General features: G+C 41.8%; 1 protein-coding gene across 1 annotated transcript; it reads left to right on the forward strand.

Moving 5' to 3' along the window:
- The first annotated feature begins 10,388 nt into the window (after positions 1–10,388).
- LOC149436982 (uncharacterized) lies at positions 10,389–14,688 on the forward strand. Its single transcript, XM_089661338.1, is given in 2 exon segments — positions 10,389–10,611; positions 14,099–14,688. Coding segments are annotated over 2 exon segments (813 nt in total).
- Positions 14,689–22,506: the final 7,818 nt, after the last annotated feature.

A 22,506-nucleotide genomic window follows, 5' to 3' on the forward strand; every position in this document is an offset into this window, starting at 1 on the left:
GTTCTGGCATTAACATTATCTGTCATTGGAAACCGCTGGATATATTTGGCTATTTAAATGACTGGTATACTGGTCCAGTATTCACAAATGTTGGCCATATATATTGTATAGGTTCAGAATTCCTTCTTTTTATTAAAAGATTAGACTTAGATAAACCGTCAGTGTTATAATATTGATAATGATAATACTGTATATTAACAATGCTTATGATTCGTTTGTTAAAAGCATAGCGTGACATTTATAAACAATTAAAGACAATAAGATAGGCATTAAGAAGTTCTAAAATTAGGTGATTTACACCGGGGTTGGTAGTCTTATAAGGGGTGCAAGAAAGACCACTTTACGTAACACAACCTTAGCGTCCTTTATGTTTTGGCTGCTGGGTGGTGCTACTTTATTCAGGCAAAATATACTGTACCTTTTTAAAATGATGTAAATAAACCAAATGAAAACAGTAATGACAAACAATAGTAATTCAACAAATACACTGACAAGAAAAAATAATGAATAATAATTATTAATATTAATAATAATACATTACTTTATTAGTGTTCATCAACAGTCTCTCCTTCAAGGGTTAAACTATTTTCTAACAAAAATAATGTGCGTAATAAAAACTGATAAATTATTCATGGTCACTTAAAATATGACATAAATTGTGTAAAATGTGAAAGTACAATGCGCACACAAGAGAAATATGTGTCATCTGTAGAGCCGAAAGTGACTAATTTACTGCACTGACAGAGTTTTGTTTGCTCTCTTCCCCAGAACAAAGTTATTTTCCTTTTTCTCATATTTTAATGTGTAAATGGAAGGTGTTTACACTCCACATTGTTCAAATTTACTTAAGCCATTTGCAGGCTATAAAGAGTGACACAGCTAGGAATTGTCAGGTAAAGTGTTGAAGGGAGAATGTTATAATAGAACCCACCTGCCAGGCCTAGAGAAAGCTCTGAGCACCATTATTTTGCAGGGACAGTCATAGGATGTTAGCTTTATACACAGAAATGATTTTGGCAAGTTTTACAGTAAAATTCTTCTCTGTGTTGTTCAGGTTTTACTGTTTTCTCATACTGTGATGAATGCTTTGAACATGAACTCTTAAAGTGGAACTTTAGAAAATTAAGTCCTGTTAGATCACTTCAGACTGGCCCCTTTTGCAAGTATAGCTATGTAAAACATTGAAAATGAGTGCCTATACTGTGCCTATACTATACTGTTTTAGCAGAAAAAAATGAGGGAATTATAGAAAAATTCACTGATTGCCTCCTCACTTTAAAAGTGTTGCCATCGAAACCGTAGACCACAGCAGAAACCAAAAAATATCGCATGGATGGGTAAAGCCCATTCCATGAGACAACTGGTTAATAGGACAGCAAACGAGACTTGTATCAGGTTATGATGAATAAAAACTATATTTATTAATTTCAAGCAAAATCATATGCAGTAGCAACCAAGGGTGGACTGACCATTCGAGCACTCGGGCACTGCCCAAGGGCCCGGGGTCAGTAGAGGGCCCCATGAGATGCCCCTGGTACCTTTCATTGGCTTTTTCATAGGCTTTTTTGGGTGTACACGATGACACAGGGGCCCTATGATCCCCTATTGCCCGGGGGCCCCATGAGTTGTCAGTCCACCCCTGGTAGCAACATAAAGTAACACACAGTGCTCAGCAACCACAACCACATGTAAACATACACAACATAAATTTAAAAACAATGTCAATTAAGAAGGTCCGGATGTCAAATGTGGTATATGTGTGTATAGATCTTGCAGAAGCTCACCCCAAATAGGGTATATTGAATTAGCAATGGGTAAAAATTAGAGTTCCACAAGTAATTCATGGATACACATATATACCAGTGGGCCCGTCTAAATAAACTGGAAGTGCAAGCTGGCTGTATGTCAGTACCAACGGGTTTACTACCTCCTGCTGCCTAATTGGAAACATTCCTCTCTCCTTTTTTCTCATACGATTGAAGGGCTCTTTACTCACCGTCTTGTGTGGCACACTATATTACAGTTGATTTTGGGACTTGGAATTGCTTTGACTAGTCCACCACTAGCTGACAACACTTTTTGTTTCTTTCTGTTCCGTGGTTACGTATCCTGAGATCTCTACTCTTATGTTTCATTCTCATCCATGCACTTACCAGTTTATTTAGACGGGCCCACGGGTGTATATGTGTATGCATGAATTACTTGTGGAGCTCTAATTTTTACCCATTGCTAATTCAATATTCCCTATTTGGGGTGAGCTTCTGCAAGATCTATACACACATATATCACATTTGACATCTGGACCTCCTTAATTGACATTGTTTTTAAATTTATGTTGTGTATGTTTACATGTGGTTGTGGTTGCGGAGCACTGTGTGTTACTTTATGTTGTTACTGCATATGATTTTGCTTGAACTGAATAAATATAGTTTTGATTCATCATAACCTGATACAAGTCTTGTTTGCTGTCCTATTAACCACTTGTCTCATGGAATGGCCTTTACCCATCCATGCAATATTTATTGGTTTCTGCTATTCTGACATGTCACAATGTATATACATTATATAACAACAGTAGCATTACCTAAATCAGCCTAGGCTAAGGGCAGGGATTTTGGGAGAATTATGTCATACTTCAATGCAAGACAGGCTGGGTCAAGATTGCAGAGCTACAAAACATAACTACTTTGTAATATAGTGCAACTATAGAGTATCACAAATTCCAGCACCCCTTTGCTACAGCTCCATGTTTTGGAGCACCTTGTAGTCAATTCCAGGAATGAAATTCTCCACCTGCATCATTTTGTAGCCCAGAGGCTGCTGGAAGTGGATCCAGGTCTGCCAGGCCACAGACCAGATGCTACAAACCCTATGGCAGTTGTAGGAACAGAAAGAGCATTTTATAACTAGCAATTACAGACCATAAAAGAAGCTGATTCAGGCATAGTGGGAAAGTAGTAAATACGATATTATGCAATCCTTGTTTGATATCCTAAACTACTGTTCTATAAGCCTGTCATGTTTTTAAACATTTCATGACCAGAATACATTGATGCCTAGATGCCCAAGCAAAATGTAAAAGCATTTGCATGTGTTGATTACGTTAATAATATCAATGACCAAGTTGAACACCTTTTTATAGGTTTTATATACTTTTTAGGCACATGTAAGGTTTTTATACAGTAATGTATATATTGAAAAATATATTTCTTAATGTACGGTATTTTTGTTTCTGAACATGGCAATGTTCATTGACAGGCTGAAGGCTTTTATTTTTTTAATCAATGAAGCCTCCAGCCTGCATGTGATCACATTGAGTTGACATAGTGCTAACATGATCAGAAACCAATCTGATTGGTGGTCAGTGGGGACCCCATTCGTCAGTGACAGTTGGGATTGGGAGCCAACAGTCCCATCATCAATGGAAACCCATCACCAACTAGCATCTATAATAATCTGAATGTCAACTTTTGAATTGTTATAGTCCTTCAGCCTTACATTTCAGGGATTGCTTGATTTTATATATATTACATGTGTTCTCTCCCTCTAAAAGCAAGGGTGTTGAACTTGAAGGCCATCCTATCCATTGCCTCAACATTTAAAACAATTTGCTGTCATGAAGAAAACTAAATAGTGGAAATGCAGTGCTACAGCCCAAATCCAGGGCAACAAAAAAAAAAACACCCTTGCAGTTTTACTGCCTACATTGCATGGGTAAAATATTCAGGTGAAATACTTACCTCATTCCTTTCTTCCACAGGCTTCCTCTTCTGCCTAAGAATGGTCCCTGAAGCTGCTCTAATTCGTTACCCAACTGTTCCCCTCAGAGTTCACTACCCAACTCTTCTTGCATTCTAAAGTGTTGGTGAGCAAAGAATAGCACTGGCTATTGGGGGAAAAAGAAATAAGGAAATATGGAAACTTTTTCTCTGCCTCTAGATGAAATAAGCATATAACCCTTGCAGTGCAGGAGAGGGGGGCACTGCAAATGTACATTTTAACATTGAAAGAACTTTATGGTTATTAACAACAGGCAAAAAAAAACATGGTACATTGACATCACATGTTGCACAATAGAAATCACATGTTCTGTAGCAGGGAACATTTGAGACACCAAAAGAGACTAGACAGCGGACACAGAAAAGTTTGACAACAAAACAACAAAGTACACAAGTATTTTATGCCTGAGGGTAGAGTAATAAGAGGTTCAGTGTGGGGGGGGGAGTGGGGTAGACCTGGCCACAAACATCCCCACTTCATCAAGTCGCATAAGTGGTAGGCGAAGCAAGCCATCTATCCCATATTTTGTTAAACCTCATGGGGCAACCTCTATGGATATAGATGAGTTTCTTATATGGAAGAGTTTAGTTAACTTCAATCAACCATGCCTGAAGGGTAGGAACAGTTGTCAGCATCCAGTGACATGCAACAAATTTTTGGGCACTGAATAGGGATTTGTGTAAAAGGGTAACAAGGAGCTTATCCTCAGGCAGGTCCGGGAGGAGACCGAGAAGATATACTTTGGGATCTAATTGTAGAGGGGAGCCCATGTGGTTTTGCATTAACTTGATTTGTTCCCAGTACATCTGAATAATTGGGCAGGAACATACTGTATGACATGAAAAAAGTTACCAGTTTCCATGAGGCATCGGTGGCACAAGGAGTTCTGCTCGGGACAAAATCTGGAGACCTGAAGTGGGTATGGTAAACTCGATGCATGATGGGCAAGTCTGTCAGGGAGTCTCGGTGAAGCCAACTTGATGCCCTCTAATATCTCTAATATCTAATACTTCATCCCAGATCTCTGTTTCCAATGGCCCAACATTTGGCTCCCAGCGGGACTTGGCTCCCTCCACTATGCTGGTTATTGTGGGATTGCGCAATACAGTGTATAAAACCGAAATCAGCTTGGTAGGCTCGGACCCGAGAACCACATCTATCAGAGTTAGAGGTTGAAGCAGAGTGGCTGGCTCTGGAAATTGGGCCCCCAAGGCGTGGCGTAGCTGTAGGTATCTAAATAACATATGATTAGGGAGGTCAAATTCCTCTTTTAAGGTTCCGAACGGCTTGGGCCCAGTGGGCGCAACCACCTGGTGAAGGTATATGATTCCCCTAGAGGACCAAATCTCAGGGTTAGGGATAGTGAAGAGTTCAGGCAGACGAGGGTTAAGTCAGAGGGGAACATGTGAGTGATAAGAGGGGGCATTTACGCAATGAAGAGCTAGCTCCCAGATACATTTGTGTTGGTGTGCTAATGAGTTGCGAGTCACATGGGCACCAAAATGCCCACTGTCCCGCAATACCACCTGTAGAGGGGAAAACAAAGTGCGACCGGGTTGCCTACATACTAGAGCCTGGTATCGATTAGCCTCAGATTTAACTAAGTGGAAAAAATGGGATAGCTGTGCAGCCAGATAGTAAGAATGAAAATCCGGGAGGGCCGCCCCCCATTGTGGTGGGGTTTTTGAGTGCGAGCCAGGAGAGCTTATGTCTACCTGATCCCCAAATGAACGAGTTAAGGATTCCTTCATGTGCTTTGAAGGTTTTTAAGGGTAGCAATATCGGGGAGTGCCAGAACATATAGAGGAATTTAGGCAGGAGGATCATTTTAACTAGGTTAATTCTTCCCATAACCCCCATAGGGAGACTTGTCCATGATTGGATGCGTGCCTTAAGAACAATAAATAGCAACTCGATATTGAGCGTAGGATATTCCCGGAGCTCCCTGGTAACAGAAACTCAGAAATATTGGATTGTAGAGACTCTACGTAGAGACAGGGAACCAGAAATGTATGACTTAGGACAGGCGTCCAGGGGAAGGATCTGCGACTCACTCCTACTTACTCCTACTTACTAATTGATATGCTCCAAACTCCTCGATAACCTGTAAATCGGTCCATAAAGAGGGGCCTGTGTCAGCCAGGGAAAGAAGCAAGCATATTGTCCGCATACAGTCCAATGGTTTCCACCAAGGAGCCAACACGGAGGCCCCTAATATCAGGATGACGTCTGAGCAAAGTGGCTAAGGGTTCTGCCCTAAGTGCGTACAATAAGGGGGACAGAGGGCAACCTTGTCGGTCCCTCAACCCAGGGGACACCCACCTGTTGACAGCTAGCCTGGTAACAGGGGAGTAATATAGTAATTGCACCCATTTAATGAAGTTGGGACCAAAACCAAATCCCTCCAGACACTCCCAGAGGTAACCCCATTCCATGGAGTCGAATGCCTTCACAGCGCCGAGCGTCACCAGTGCCCTGGTACCGACTTCATCATGAGAAGCTTGAATATTCATATATAAATGACAAATGTTTATAGCAGAGTTTTTCCCGGCATAAATCCCATTTGGTCAGGGTGTATTGGAGATATAATAACCTGATTGAGACGCAGAGTCAAAATTTTAGCCAAGATCTTAATGTCTACCTGTAAAAGGGAAATAGGATGATAGGATTCTGAATGGGAGGGGTCCTTGCCAGGTTTAGGGATTACTGTTATTAGAGCTTCTCGCATAGAATCCGACAGGACTCCCTCTCTGTAAATACTTTCATAGAGGTGCTGTAGTTCCGGAATCAGAGCCTCTGAGTATATACAATAGAAATCCAGGGGGAGCCCATTACGGCAGGGTGACTTCACAGCGGCGAGGGTGGAAATAGCCGTGGTGATTTCCTCCGCAGAGATAGGGTCCTCAAGGTCATTCCTCTGGGAAGCAGACAACCTAGGGAGGGGTATGTTTTGCAAAAATAAGTGGGTTTCCTGGGTTGTGACTGTCACCTGAGAGGAGTATAAAGAAGTATAGTACATACAAAATTCTGCGGCGGACAGCAATGGGTCAGTGATACAGGTTCCTCTGGGGTCAATCAGGGTGATGACCACCGGCGGTCTTGAATTCTGATGAACCAAGTAGGCCAACAGTTTACCATCTCATTCCCCCTGTTCAAAAATACGTTGCCGGCTTAGCTTTTATGATGTGTAGTTGTACAACAAGACGAGTGTGAGAGCATAATGTGGTGGAGTTTGAAGGGGAGGGGTCAGCATGGTGTTAGTTAAGGAAGTTTGACAGTCAATGGCCTGCAGTAGAATGAGTTTAGAAGAGACTTTCAGTCAATTGATACGTGTTGATAGCACCATGCGAGCACCACACCGATGCCATGTTGCGATTGAAATTAAAGTGGTATTGCCATTCTCATTGGATGTTCTCATGGTCTGTTAGAGCACATAGCCAAAAGGGCTATGAGGAGGGCCATGCTGGTGGGGCTAAACGAAGAGTGGTCCAGCAAGGTACATGGTCCGATAGTATTCTTGGGTGGAAACCTGCATCTTCCAATAGAGGTAGCAGAATTGAGAAGTATGAGATCTATATGGGACATGGTGGAATGAATTTCTGAGAAACAAGAGAACACCTGCATGTGGGGATATTTATATCGCCAGGTATCTGTCAGAGCAAAGTCAGTGAACAAATAACTAAGTCTGGTTGTTGTCGCGGTAGGGGGTTCTGTTGTGGTGTGGAGCCGGCCCGTGGTAGGATTCAAAACCATATTGAAGTCACCAAGCCATATAGCAGGTACCATAGGGTGTTGAGCCATGAAGAGAAACCCTCGCTGACCGCCACAGAGTTTATATGGGGGTGGACAGTCAGAATGAAAAAGGTGCAACCATACAAGGTTACATGCATGAAAATATATCTGCCATGAGGGTCAATGCTAAGTGAAATCAATTCAAATTGTACCGTTTTGGTCATCAACACAGACACCCCACGAGAATACTGAGTGTGTGTGGCATGGTATGCCCAGCCTATTCATGGGCGCTTCAAATCCAGTTGGAGTTGTCCTGTGATATGCGTTTCGACCAGCACTACTTTATCCGCCCGGTGGGATTTAAGACTGAATATGGTCGAACGCTGTAGTTCATCACGGATCCCGCAGACATTCCATGTAACAAACTTTACCGGACCCATGAGGTACTGTATAACATGGATCCGCAGGGGGGGAGGGGGGGCGATAGCATAACCTCCATGGCTGAGACATTATGGAGAGCATCCTGAGCATAATGAAGTTTATATAGTGCAAATATATGACACACTACAATGTACCAACAGTTCTGATAAATAAAAACTATAACAAATGTATAGAAAAACCTAAGCGTTTCCCCTGTCCCCCACCACACCCTCCACTTCCCCAACATGGTGGGGGCATATATCCCATAACATATAATCATAAAACACAGTCCTTAAGGGGACGAACACTTGCTGGAGAGACGATTGGATGGTAGAGCACAAGGTGCAAATGTCAGCTTAAAGTGGTTTATAGAAAAACTGGCTGGATGTGAGAGCATCTGCTCGATGGTATAAGTTTGAGGGTAACATGTCCCCCATATGGAGAAAAAAGGAGGTTCTCCCCCCTGTCTTCCAGCCTCGGATAGCTTGAGGTGGGATAGCAAATGTACATTTTAACCTAACCTGTAGCTCAACTTTAGCTTTAAAAATGTTCTTTCCTGACCCTTACCCTTAGCTGTCCTAGCACCCCACACTGTGTTTGAAATATCAAAACATTCCCCATATACAGCCAAGATATTACCTTTTATAGGACAAGCACATTGCTGTTATACCTGTCCAGGGATACTTGGAAGTTTTGAATCTCTGAGAGAAAGTGAAAAGAAACCTTTGCTCTCAACAAGCATTTTCCTCTTCCTCATATGGCCTTATTCACATGGCTGCTGAGGTCCATAGTCTGTGAATGGGCCATGTGTTTATGCTGCTTGAGCCGCTATGTGCTGCATGCACGCAAACCATTTAAGTGTATTGGGATGCAGCAACTGCACAGAAACAGCCAATCACCCCAATTTGGCAGGTGTGCAGGTGTAGATGAGCAGCCCTGAAGGCAGACTGCATTCATTTGGGGCTGCTCACCTGCATACCTATCAGAGGTGAGTGGTTATGTCTGTGCAGCAGCTGCATTCCAATACACTTTTATGGGCTGCCTGTATACAACACCTGGCAGCTCAAGCCACATAAACACACAGCCTACTAGGGGCCACAGTACCTGCAAGAATGAAAAATTAGGGCTCTAACATAGGAACCCGACAGCATGGGCATGTGGCCGCCATCCCTCCAAAATTCAGAATTTAAAAAAGAAAAAAAAAATCCTCAGTAATAGATAGAAATTAGGTTAGGGCCCCTTTAAGAAATTCATATAGGAAAAAAGCGGGAAAGGGAGTAGGCATGTGATCATTGGAAAAGGCAGGAAAATCGTGTGACCCTTGGGAACATTCTGGAATAGTGGGGCTTATTATATAAATATATAAGATAAGTGCAGAGCTAAATATTATCCGGATAAACGTATAGTTGCAATGTTTGTAAATGGGTTAATAGTCCACAGTAAAAAGAGCTCAAAGGTGATTATAATATTCCCAAAATCGTTGCTTTCATAAGACTCGGTGAGAGGCAGGATATGTATAAAATGCGCACTCACCGGACACGCAAAGAAAATGCGCAATGTATCAACAAAATGGAGGTCTGCCAGGGGGTCCCTTTCAGGATACGAGTGGAATCTTCCCAGGATGGATGGACATCATCTGGATATATATTATCGAACCGGAGGTCCACTTTAAGGACACGGATGCAGCCTCTTCAGTACAGTGGGATAGTCACCAGGGGTAGCTCTGGGGCATTAAATGCTCAACGCAGAGCAACAAATGGAAATACCAATAGTGTAGTATTGTCAGAAAACATTTAATAAAGGATGCTGTAAAGCAGCAAAATAGATATCCTCATACATGTAAATGCTGTGTGCCAAAAATGTGCCAAGATGTTGTATCAAAAACAGTAGGCGGGAATGAGTATTGCAGCAAAAAGCTGCTATGAGCACTAACCAGCTGGTGATCCAATGGGGGCCGCCGGACCTCCGTGATCCGGCGGCGTGATGTCAAAGCTTGCAGGCTCCTCCAAGACGCGTTTCGTACACTAGTACGTCTTCAGAAGGGGTGTGTGACGCCTTTGGGAATATTATAATCACCTTTGAGCTCTTTTTACTGTGGACTATTAACCCATTTATGAACATTGCAATTATACGTTTATCCGGATTATATTTAGCGCTACGCTTATCTTATATATATGTCTCTTGAAAGGTTTATGGTTTCCTTTACTGTGCACGCTGCTTTTATGAGTTTGTATTTTAGCGCTCGCTGAGTTCTCTTACCTCTTTATGCTTATTATATAAAGGCACTCCGTAACAGAAGATTTGTAGTTGGTTAGCGTCGGCCAACGGGCTCCAGTGAGCTATAATACTGTGGAGCTCGTTTGCACCAGGACCTGACCATGAAGACCCTGATGCGCCAAGTTTTGAAGTGGGCTGGGAGCAGTGGAGGAGAGGAATGGCTATGGCATTGCCTTGGGATGGCAGCCGAAAGAGGAAGAGCGGCGGGATCAAGTGCCGGAAGAAACAAAAGAAAGGATGGAGAAGGGAAGAGCTGTCATCCGGAGCCTATCACAGCGTCGCGGGAGTTAGCTCTGTCCAAAGGGTCGTCCGGCAACGGCAGCGGGTCAGGAGGAGTCCAGCCAGGTGATAGAAGAAGCAGCGAGCAGGAGATCATGTCCGTGAGAGAAGAAGAAGAGGCAGGTGCTTTTTCTGTTGCCGCCAGGAAGAGGAAGTATGTGGGGTGATCAAGGGTGTCTTCCGAAGTGGAAAGGGAGGCTGAAGCAGTTGCTGGGCAACAACCTCAACTCGGTCAGAGATGAGAAATTCCGGAAATCGAGTCACAGGAGCCTGTGCAGGTCATTCTGACTCTCTCCAGTGGTGGCAGAGGTCAGCACAGGGCGCCTATGGTACAAGGCAATGAGACGGACATGTAGTGGAAGTGGTGAGTTTAACAACTTATTAATTAATGTATTAGATTCAATTGCTAAACTTACTGATAATTTAAGCCAAAATGTTAATAGCAGTAATTTTATTAAATCGTAGTTATGCTAATATTCGGGTTAATAAGGAAGGTAAAATATCTAATAGTTTATGTGCTACGGATATGGAAAAAAATAATACAGGAATTAATATTAATAATTCTTCAGTACCGGAAACTTGCTTAAAAGAAGTTTGCCATGTGAAATATCTCCACTGGGATACCATTTATCATCTCAATTAAAAGATGAAATATGTAAAGGAGAATTTGTTGATATCCTGTCATTGTTCAATCAGCAAAAGAATTTACAGGCAAAACGGATAAGAAATTCGAGGAAAACATCGATGATGATAGACGTTGATCAATAGTGAGATCGTTTCATAATTGGTTACAAGCTTTCACTATATATTCAAGTGTTAGGGGAAAAACATGTAATTTTGCAGTGGCTTATTCCAACATTTGAAACATGTGTTGGAGGCGTATAAAAATTTTTGACGATTAGGATGGTATCATTATGAGGAGTTGTTTTGGCAAAAACTGTCTATTTATCCTTCTTTGAAATGGGGGATGAAGGATGTGGGTTTGTGGCTAAATTTAATTTTACCACAAAAACCATTATTTCAAAAGCCACAGTCTTCTGCTACAATATCCCCTTATAAAATGGGATACTGTTACGTATTCAGCGAAACTCAATGTAAGTGGGCAGGGCATGTAGGTACAAACACAAATGTTCACGTTGTGCAGGACCACATCCATACTTAAATGTTTCAAAAGAAACATAGTTTTTCAAGGACAAAGAGATAATTTATAAAAAATCCAAAACACCAGTGATATTGGGAAACATACGGCAGTGGCTGGAAATGTATCCAAACAAGAAGACAGCTAAGTTCTTAATTGAAGGTTTTATGAATGGTTTTCCTTTACCAAAATTTTCAGGTTCTGGTTGAAATATTGTAGATAATTTAAAGTCGGCATATCAGTTTCCCCATATTGTTAAAAATAAATTAGAAATGGAAATAAAAGAAGGATGCATGGCTGGTCCTTTTCTTAATCTACCTTTTACAAATTTTAGGATCTCACCACTTGGTATTATCCCTAAAAAAGAGCCGAATACTTACCGTCTTATACACCACTTGTCATTTCCCAAAGGCTTTTCTCTAAATGACGAAATTGATGTAGGATTAGCGTCAGTATTATATTGCACTTTTGAAGAAGTCATTCCTAAAATAAAACAATTTGGGAAAGGAGTATTCCTGATTATTACCTATTAATCCAGAATCATTTATTTCATTGGGTATTCATTTTGAATGTCAATTTTACTATGATAAAAGCTTGCCTATGGGCTGTTCACTGTCATGTGCTTATTTTAAAACATTTTCAACATTTTTGCAATGCGTGGTTGAAACGGAATCAGGTCTGAATGGGATAACACATTACCTGGTTGACTTTTTGTTTATAGGTCCTGCAGGTTTGCCAATGTGTTTATGTATGCTGCAATTGTTTGGTATCATAATGCAGCATTTTGGTATACCATTGGCGAATGAAAAAACAATTTTTCTAACCACAAAATTGGAATTTCTAGAAATACTGATAGATACAGAAAGATTTGAATTTCAAGTGCAGAGATAAAAAATAGACAAATTAACATCAATGATATAGGTTTTTTTAAGACAAAAAAACAATTTTAAAAGAACTGCGGTCATCACTCAGTTTATTAGCATTTGCATCTAGAACAATGTCAGTTGGAAAAATATTTTCACGCAGGCATTATTTAGCTATTTTGGGATTAAAACCTCCTTTCTCACATGTAGGATTAACTAATGAAATAAAGGAGGATTTGGTAGTGTGGTTAAAATTTATTGATGCATATAATGGTAGATCGTTTTTTCAAGACAAATTTATTTTTGCAGCTGATTTTGAATTATTAACTGATGGAGCTGGCTCATGCGGTTTTGCTGCAATATGGAAAACACATTGGAGTTGTGGTGAAAGGTCTTTGAAATGGATTGAAATGAATGCAACAAAGAACATAGTTTTACTAGAACTATTTCCATTAGTAGTAACATTGGAATTATGGGGAGAGCAATTTTCCAACAAACTGATATTGCTACAGACAGGTAATAAAGGAGTTTTGTATGCAGTGAATTGTTTATCATCTAGGTCCATTTTTGTGGTTAAATCACTCAGATATTTAGTTTTACTATGTTTAAAGCTTAATATTTGGATTAAGGCAAGATACGTCCCGGGGAAGGAAAATCAAATGGCTGATGCTTTGGCTTGATTCCAGATATCAAGATTCCAACAGTTACTTTCAACAGCAGATTTAGAAGGTTTTGAGTGTCCAGATCACCTTTGGAATCTGATTTAAATTTAGTGGTAAAGGCCATAAAAAATGTGGTATCTAGCAGCACACGGGTTGAATATTCATCTTCATGGAAGCAGTTTTCCAGAAAATTTGGTTTTCAATTTGATTTTCCTTCTGAGAATGCAATCCTTTCCTTTTTGTGCTCCTTACTGCACAGTCATTTTTCTTACAGCCATATAGTAAAAATTTTATCAGGAGTTTAATTTTTCTTTAAGTTAAATAATGTTCTAGCCTGTACATCACATCATTCTTTTCAGTAAAACAAGCACTTAAGAGATATAAGAAACATCATTGTTTTCCATATTCAAGGCGTCCTATTCTATTGAATTGCTAAAAAAGTTATGTACTGTTACCAAAGAAATTTGTTTTTCTGAATTTGAAGTGATACTGTTTAATGTGTCATTTGTTCTAGCATTTTTTGGAGCATTATGCATATCAGAATTATTGCATCCAAATAAAAAAACAGTTTCTGGTTTATTACTCCAAAATGTGATTGTATTAGAAAATGGAGTTAGTTTGTTTATTCCAATGTCAAAAACAGACCAGGCTGGAAGACGAAAATGGATTAACCTTCATATTTGTGGAGACAGGGATATTTGCCCTTTCATTATGGGAAAAAGTATTGGGAAATTAGTCCGGCTATACTGGGCCTTTTCTTGTACATGCAGATTCATCACCTTTAACTAGATATCAATTTAATGCTATATTTAAGGAATGCATTAAAAAATTAGGGCTTCAACAACTTAAATTTACATCCCATTCTTTCAGAATTGGTGCAGCTACAGAAGCTGGGAGTCAAAGTTTGCAATTATATGTTAGACTTAATCTGTCTGTTTAATCCTTAGGTGGTAGAAGATATATATGGATACTGGGACATTCATTTGTCTACTGGGCTATGAAAAGAGCTGCTCAGCGTTCATATTCAACTAATTTATCAATGGATCCTGCTAAAATTACATTTTTTTGGAAAGGGATACATGGTTCAAAATGGTTTAACATGTTCTTTCATCTCTCTAGGTTATTTGAGGTTTGGCCTGCTCCAGATATTTTAATCATTCATCTTGGGGAAATGATATAGGTAACGTAAAAAACTTTAGAAGTAATGTTCATGATGAAGCAGGACTTACATTTCCATTTATCATCCCTGGATACTACTAATATCTTTTCGGAAGTAGTCCCTAGACTTGTATGGTTGGTTAATCCTCAGTTAAAACCGTTGGAAAAAATTAGGAGGCGGCTAAACAAGTCCATGGAAAAATTCATGCCTCTTGTGGGCAGTTTTTCATACCGTCACACTGATCTAGAAGGAGGTTTTAGTGGTATTTACCGTTCAGACGGTGTTCATTTATCTGAAGTGGGCATTGATATTTTTGATTTAGGATTGCAAAATAGTGTAGAGTTGGCCTGCGGCTTTGGGGTAGGCCGGACGTTGTAGGAAAAGTCCAGCTGGTGTGGACTTATTTATATAATTATTTTAGTATAGCTTGAGTCCTTAAAGACTGACCAAGTTTATTTATGATTGCTAATAAAGTTTAAGATGTTTAAATAAATTGTATTTAAAGTTTAAGTTATGTTATGTGTAATTACCAATAATAGTGCTGCGGCCAAATTTTATGCCAAAAAAAGAAATATTGTGCGTGTAGTCATTTGAGCATAATTTTATTAAGTATGGTATTCGGAGAAGAGGGATAAAGTGCGGCCTGAATTCCCATGAAAAATGAGGGCTCTAACAGAAGCCTGACAGCATGGGCATGCGGCCGCCATCCCTCCAAAATTTAGAATTGAAAAAAAAAAATTCCTCAGTAATAGATAGGAATTAGGTTAGGGCCCCTTTAAGAAATCCATATAGGAAAAAAGCGGGAAAGGGAGTAGGCACGTGACCATTGGAAAAGGCGGGAAAATCACTTGACCCTTTGGAACATTCTGGAATAGTGGGGCTTATTATATAAAGGCACGCCGTAACAGAAGATTTGCAGTTGGTCAGCGTCGGCCAACGGGCTCCCCACCCTCCTTTTTGCGAGGCAATATTTATGTGGTTTGTGTCACCTTTTCTATAGAAAACAGGGACTATGATTATTTCATTATAGCTCGAGTCCTTAAAGACTGAGCAAGTTTATTTGATGGATAATAAAGTTTAAGATGTTTTGAATAAATTTTATTTCAAATTTGAATAAATTATATTTCAAGTTTAAGTTATGTTATGTGTCATTACTAGAGATGAGCGAATCGAACTCGGCGAAGTGGAATTCGTTTGGAATATTAGGAAAATTTCGCGACGAATCCGAAAATTAGCAGACTTCGGATACGCGAATCGAAATTTTTCCTAAAATGGCGGCGACATGTGCGGCGACGGAGCGGGGATGTCTGGGAAGGCGCGCAGACAAGGCGCGCTGACCCATAATGCATTCATTCATGACATGTGATCGCATTAGCCAATCAGCAGCCAGCCAGCCAGCACTGTGTAATGGTCGAGCTATAAATGGCGGCCATTTTAGAATTCTCCATTTGCCTCCAGTCATTCAAGAGAGGCAGACCTGGCTGTATTGAGGGAGAGAGTTAGGGACACAGAAACGTTACTTAGGGACACAGAAACGTTACTTAGGGACACAGAAACGTTACTTAGGGCCACAGAAACGTTACTTAGGGCCACAGAAACGTTACTTAGGGCCACAGAATCGTTACTTAGGGACACAGAAACGTTACTTAGGGCCACAGAAACGTTACTTAGGGCCACAGAAACGTTACTTAGGGCCACAGAAACGTTACTTAGGGCCACAGAATCGTTACTTAGGGCCACAGAAACGTTACTTAGGGCCACAGAAACGTTACTTAGGGCCACAGAATCGTTACTTAGGGCCACAGAATCGTTACTTAGGGCCACAGAAACGTTACTTAGGGCCACAGAATCGTTATTTAGGGCCACAGAAACGTTACTTAGGGCCACAGAAACTTTAATTAGAGCCACAGAATCGTTACTTAGGGACACAGAACCGTTACTTAGGGCCACAGAAACGTTACTTAGGGACACAGAATTGTTACTCAAGGACAGACACAGAATTGTTACTGAGGGACACAGAATTGTTACTGAGGGACACAGAATTGTTACTGAGGGACACAGAATTGTTACTCAGGGACAGACACAGAATTGTTACTCAGGGACAGACACAGAATTGTTACTCAGGGACAGACACTGAATTGTTACTCAGGGACAGACACAGAATTGTTACTCAGGGACAGACACAGAATTGTTACTGAGGGACACAGAATTGTTACTGAGGGACACAGAATTGTTACTGAGGGACACAGAATTGCTACTGAGGGACAGACACAGAATTGTTACTCAGGGACAGACACAGAATTGTTACTCAGGGACAGACACAGAATTGTTACTGAGGGACACAGAATTGTTACTGAGGGACACAGAATTGTTACTGAGGGACACAGAATTGTTACTGAGAGACACAGAATTGTTACTGAGGGACACAGAATTGTTACTCAGGGACACAGAATTGTTACTCAGGGACACAGAATTGTTACTCAGGGACAGACACAGAATTGTTACTGAGGGACACAGAATTGTTACTCAGGGACACAGAATTGTTACTCAGGGACACAGAATTGTTACTCAGGGACAGACACAGAATTGTTACTGAGGGACACAGAATTGTTACTGAGGGACACAGAATTGTTACTCAGGGACAGACACAGAATTGTTTCTGAGGGACACAGAATTGTTACTCAGGGACACAGAATTGTTACTGAGGGACACAGAATTGTTACTCAGGGACACAGAATTGTTACTCAGGGACAGACACAGAATTGTTACTGAGGGACACAGAATTGTTACTGAGGGACACAGAAACGTTACTTAGGGCCACAGAATCGTTACTTAGGGCCACAGAAACGTTACTTAGGGCCACAGAAACGTTACTTAGGGCCACAGAATCGTTACTTAGGGCCACAGAAACGTTACTTAGGGCCACAGAAACGTTACTTAGGGCCACAGAATCGTTACTTAGGGCCACAGAATCGTTACTTAGGGCCACAGAAACGTTACTTAGGGCCACAGAAACTTTAATTAGAGCCACAGAATCGTTACTTAGGGACACAGAACCGTTACTTAGGGCCACAGAAACGTTACTTAGGGACACAGAATTGTTACTCAAGGACAGACACAGAATTGTTACTGAGGGACACAGAATTGTTACTGAGGGACACAGAATTGTTACTGAGGGACACAGAATTGTTACTCAGGGACAGACACAGAATTGTTACTCAGGGACAGACACAGAATTGTTACTCAGGGACAGACACTGAATTGTTACTCAGGGACAGACACAGAATTGTTACTCAGGGACAGACACAGAATTGTTACTGAGGGACACAGAATTGTTACTGAGGGACACAGAATTGTTACTGAGGGACACAGAATTGCTACTGAGGGACAGACACAGAATTGTTACTCAGGGACAGACACAGAATTGTTACTCAGGGACAGACACAGAATTGTTACTGAGGGACACAGAATTGTTACTGAGGGACACAGAATTGTTACTGAGGGACACAGAATTGTTACTGAGAGACACAGAATTGTTACTGAGGGACACAGAATTGTTACTCAGGGACACAGAATTGTTACTCAGGGACACAGAATTGTTACTCAGGGACAGACACAGAATTGTTACTGAGGGACACAGAATTGTTACTCAGGGACACAGAATTGTTACTCAGGGACACAGAATTGTTACTCAGGGACAGACACAGAATTGTTACTGAGGGACACAGAATTGTTACTGAGGGACACAGAATTGTTACTCAGGGACAGACACAGAATTGTTTCTGAGGGACACAGAATTGTTACTCAGGGACACAGAATTGTTACTGAGGGACACAGAATTGTTACTCAGGGACACAGAATTGTTACTCAGGGACAGACACAGAATTGTTACTGAGGGACACAGAATTGTTACTGAGGGACACAGAATTGTTACTCAGGGACACAGAATTGTTACTCAGGGACAGACACAGAATTGTTACTGAGGGACACAGAATTGTTACTGAGGGACACAGAATTGTTACTCAGGGACAGACACAGAATTGTTACTGAGGGACACAGAAACGTTACTTAGGGCCACAGAATCGTTACTTAGGGACACAGAAACGTTACTTAGGGCCACAGAAACGTTACTTAGGGCCACAGAAACGTTACTTAGGGCCACAGAAACGTTACTTAGGGCCACAGAATCGTTACTTAGGGCCACAGAAACGTTACTTAGGGCCACAGAAACGTTACTTAGGGCCACAGAATCGTTACTTAGGGCCACAGAATCGTTACTTAGGGCCACAGAAACGTTACTTAGGGCCACAGAAACTTTAATTAGAGCCACAGAATCGTTACTTAGGGACACAGAACCGTTACTTAGGGCCACAGAAACGTTACTTAGGGACACAGAATTGTTACTCAAGGACAGACACAGAATTGTTACTGAGGGACACAGAATTGTTACTGAGGGACACAGAATTGTTACTGAGGGACACAGAATTGTTACTCAGGGACAGACACAGAATTGTTACTCAGGGACAGACACAGAATTGTTACTCAGGGACAGACACTGAATTGTTACTCAGGGACAGACACAGAATTGTTACTCAGGGACAGACACAGAATTGTTACTGAGGGACACAGAATTGTTACTGAGGGACACAGAATTGTTACTGAGGGACACAGAATTGCTACTGAGGGACAGACACAGAATTGTTACTCAGGGACAGACACAGAATTGTTACTCAGGGACAGACACAGAATTGTTACTGAGGGACACAGAATTGTTACTGAGGGACACAGAATTGTTACTGAGGGACACAGAATTGTTACTGAGAGACACAGAATTGTTACTGAGGGACACAGAATTGTTACTCAGGGACACAGAATTGTTACTCAGGGACACAGAATTGTTACTCAGGGACAGACACAGAATTGTTACTGAGGGACACAGAATTGTTACTCAGGGACACAGAATTGTTACTCAGGGACACAGAATTGTTACTCAGGGACAGACACAGAATTGTTACTGAGGGACACAGAATTGTTACTGAGGGACACAGAATTGTTACTCAGGGACAGACACAGAATTGTTTCTGAGGGACACAGAATTGTTACTCAGGGACACAGAATTGTTACTGAGGGACACAGAATTGTTACTCAGGGACACAGAATTGTTACTCAGGGACAGACACAGAATTGTTACTGAAGGACACAGAATTGTTACTGAGGGACACAGAATTGTTACTCAGGGACACAGAATTGTTACTCAGGGACAGACACAGAATTGTTTCTGAGGGACACAGAATTGTTACTCAGGGACACAGAATTGTTACTGAGGGACACAGAATTGTTACTCAGGGACACAGAATTGTTACTCAGGGACAGACACAGAATTGTTACTGAGGGACACAGAATTGTTACTCAGGGACACAGAATTGTTACTCAGGGACAGACACAGAATTGTTACTGAGGGACACAGAATTGTTACTCAGGGACACAGAATTGTTACTGAGGGACACAGAATTGTTACTCAGGGACACAGAATTGTTACTCAGGGACAGACACAGAATTGTTACTGAGGGACACAGAATTGTTACTGAGGGACACAGAATTGTTACTGAGGGACACAGAATTGTTGCTCAGGGACAGACACAGAATTGTTACTCAGGGACAGACACAGAATTGTTACTGAGGGACACAGAATTGTTACTGAGGGACACAGAATTGTTACTGAGGGACACAGAATTGTTACTCAGGGACAGACACAGAATTGTTACTGAGGGACACAGAATTGTTACTCAGGGACAGACACAGAATTGTTACTGAGGGACAAAGAATTGTTACTGAGGGACACAGAATTGTTACTCAGGGACAGACACAGAATTGTTACTGAGGGACACAGAATTGTTACTCAGGGACACAGAATTGTTACTCAGGGACACAGAATTGTTACTCAGGGACAGACACAGAATTGTTACTGAGGGACACAGAATTGTTACTCAGGGACACAGAATTGTTACTCAGGGACACAGAATTGTTACTCAGGGACAGACACAGAATTGTTACTGAGGGACACAGAATTGTTACTGAGGGACACAGAATTGTTACTCAGGGACAGACACAGAATTGTTTCTGAGGGACACAGAATTGTTACTCAGGGACACAGAATTGTTACTGAGGGACACAGAATTGTTACTCAGGGACACAGAATTGTTACTCAGGGACAGACACAGAATTGTTACTGAGGGACACAGAATTGTTACTGAGGGACACAGAATTGTTACTCAGGGACACAGAATTGTTACTCAGGGACAGACACAGAATTGTTTCTGAGGGACACAGAATTGTTACTCAGGGACACAGAATTGTTACTGAGGGACACAGAATTGTTACTCAGGGACACAGAATTGTTACTCAGGGACAGACACAGAATTGTTACTGAGGGACACAGAATTGTTACTGAGGGACACAGAATTGTTACTCAGGGACACAGAATTGTTACTCAGGGACAGACACAGAATTGTTACTGAAGGACACAGAATTGTTACTCAGGGACACAGAATTGTTACTGAGGGACACAGAATTGTTACTCAGGGACACAGAATTGTTACTCAGGGACAGACACAGAATTGTTACTGAGGGACACAGAATTGTTACTGAGGGACACAGAATTGTTACTGAGGGACACAGAATTGTTACTCAGGGACAGACACAGAATTGTTACTCAGGGACAGACACAGAATTGTTACTGAGGGACACAGAATTGTTACTGAGGGACACAGAATTGTTACTCAGGGACAGACACAGAATTGTTACTGAGGGACACAGAATTGTTACTCAGGGACAGACACAGAATTGTTACTGAGGGACAAAGAATTGTTACTGAGGGACACAGAATTGTTACTCAGGGACAGACACAGAATTGTTACTGAGGGACACAGAATTGTTACTGAGGGACACAGAATTGTTACTCAGGGACACAGAATTGTTACTCAGGGACAGACACAGAATTGTTACTGAGGGACACAGAATTGTTACTCAGGGACACAGAATTGTTACTGAGGGACACAGAATTGTTACTGAGGGACACAGAATTGTTACTCAGGGACACAGAATTGTTACTCAGGGACAGACACAGAATTGTTACTCAGGGACACAGAATTGTTACTGAGGGACACAGAATTGTTACTGAGGGACACAGAATTGTTACTCAGGGACAGACACAGAATTGTTACTGAGGGACACAGAATTGTTACTGAGGGACACAGAATTGTTACTGAGGGACACAGAATTGTTACTCAGGGACAGACACAGAATTGTTACTGAGGGACACAGAATTGTTACTGAGGGACACAGAATTGTTACTCAGGGACAGACACAGAATTGTTACTGAGGGACACAGAATTGTTACTGAGGGACACAGAATTGTTACTCAGGGACAGACACAGAATTGTTACTCAGGGACACAGAATTGTTACTCAGGGACACATAATAGTTGAATTAAAGAGTATGTCAGACAACATGCAGAGGAGTGGCAGAGGAGGCAATGTTTTAGGAGCGAGCAGACGTGGCAGCAGAGGATGGGGTCGAGGCAGCACTAGTCGCAGCCAGAGGCCATTGCTCCCGGTGTCATCCAGTGGTCGTGTCTCCACCGACAACCCTGCCGTCATCGATTGGTTGGCTCGGTCGTCTTCCTCTTCCCAGGTCACCTCTGACACCTACAGCCAACGGTCGGTGGGTACGTCAGACACAACCGTTAGTTGGCATGGCCCGGGAGCAAGCCCACTGAAATCACGTGTCCTCTACCTGCCCCTGTCCTTTGGTGTTCCCTCACCAAGCGAAGTATCGCATGCTGTGGGCTCAGCCCCACTGTACAGTGAGGAAGAGCTAACAGAGGGCGGTCAGGAACGGGGGGAGACATCCGCCTCTTCAGCAGCCAGGCGAAGAAGTAGTGGCGAGGAGAGTGGCTCGGTAGCCGGTCTAGAGACAGGTCTGTCTCCTGACCCACACGCAGCCGAGGAGGCTAGTAGTGAGGCGGAGACCCTAATTGATGATGATGAGGCTGATCGCACTTGGCAGCCTCGTCGTCATCAGGCTATTGCTTCCGCATCATCAGGAGAAGAGGGTGGCAGCTTGGCAGCGAGCAAAACAGTCGGTGGGTTGCCCAGGAGGCAGCAGGGTCGCAGCAGTGTCAGTGGAGGCAAACGG

This window comes from Staurois parvus, unplaced genomic scaffold (genome assembly GCF_062004578.1).
Source record: "Staurois parvus isolate SC_StPar_1 unplaced genomic scaffold, SC_StPar_1.0 ptg001328l, whole genome shotgun sequence".
In the NCBI taxonomy this organism is placed as follows: domain Eukaryota; kingdom Metazoa; phylum Chordata; class Amphibia; order Anura; family Ranidae; genus Staurois; species Staurois parvus.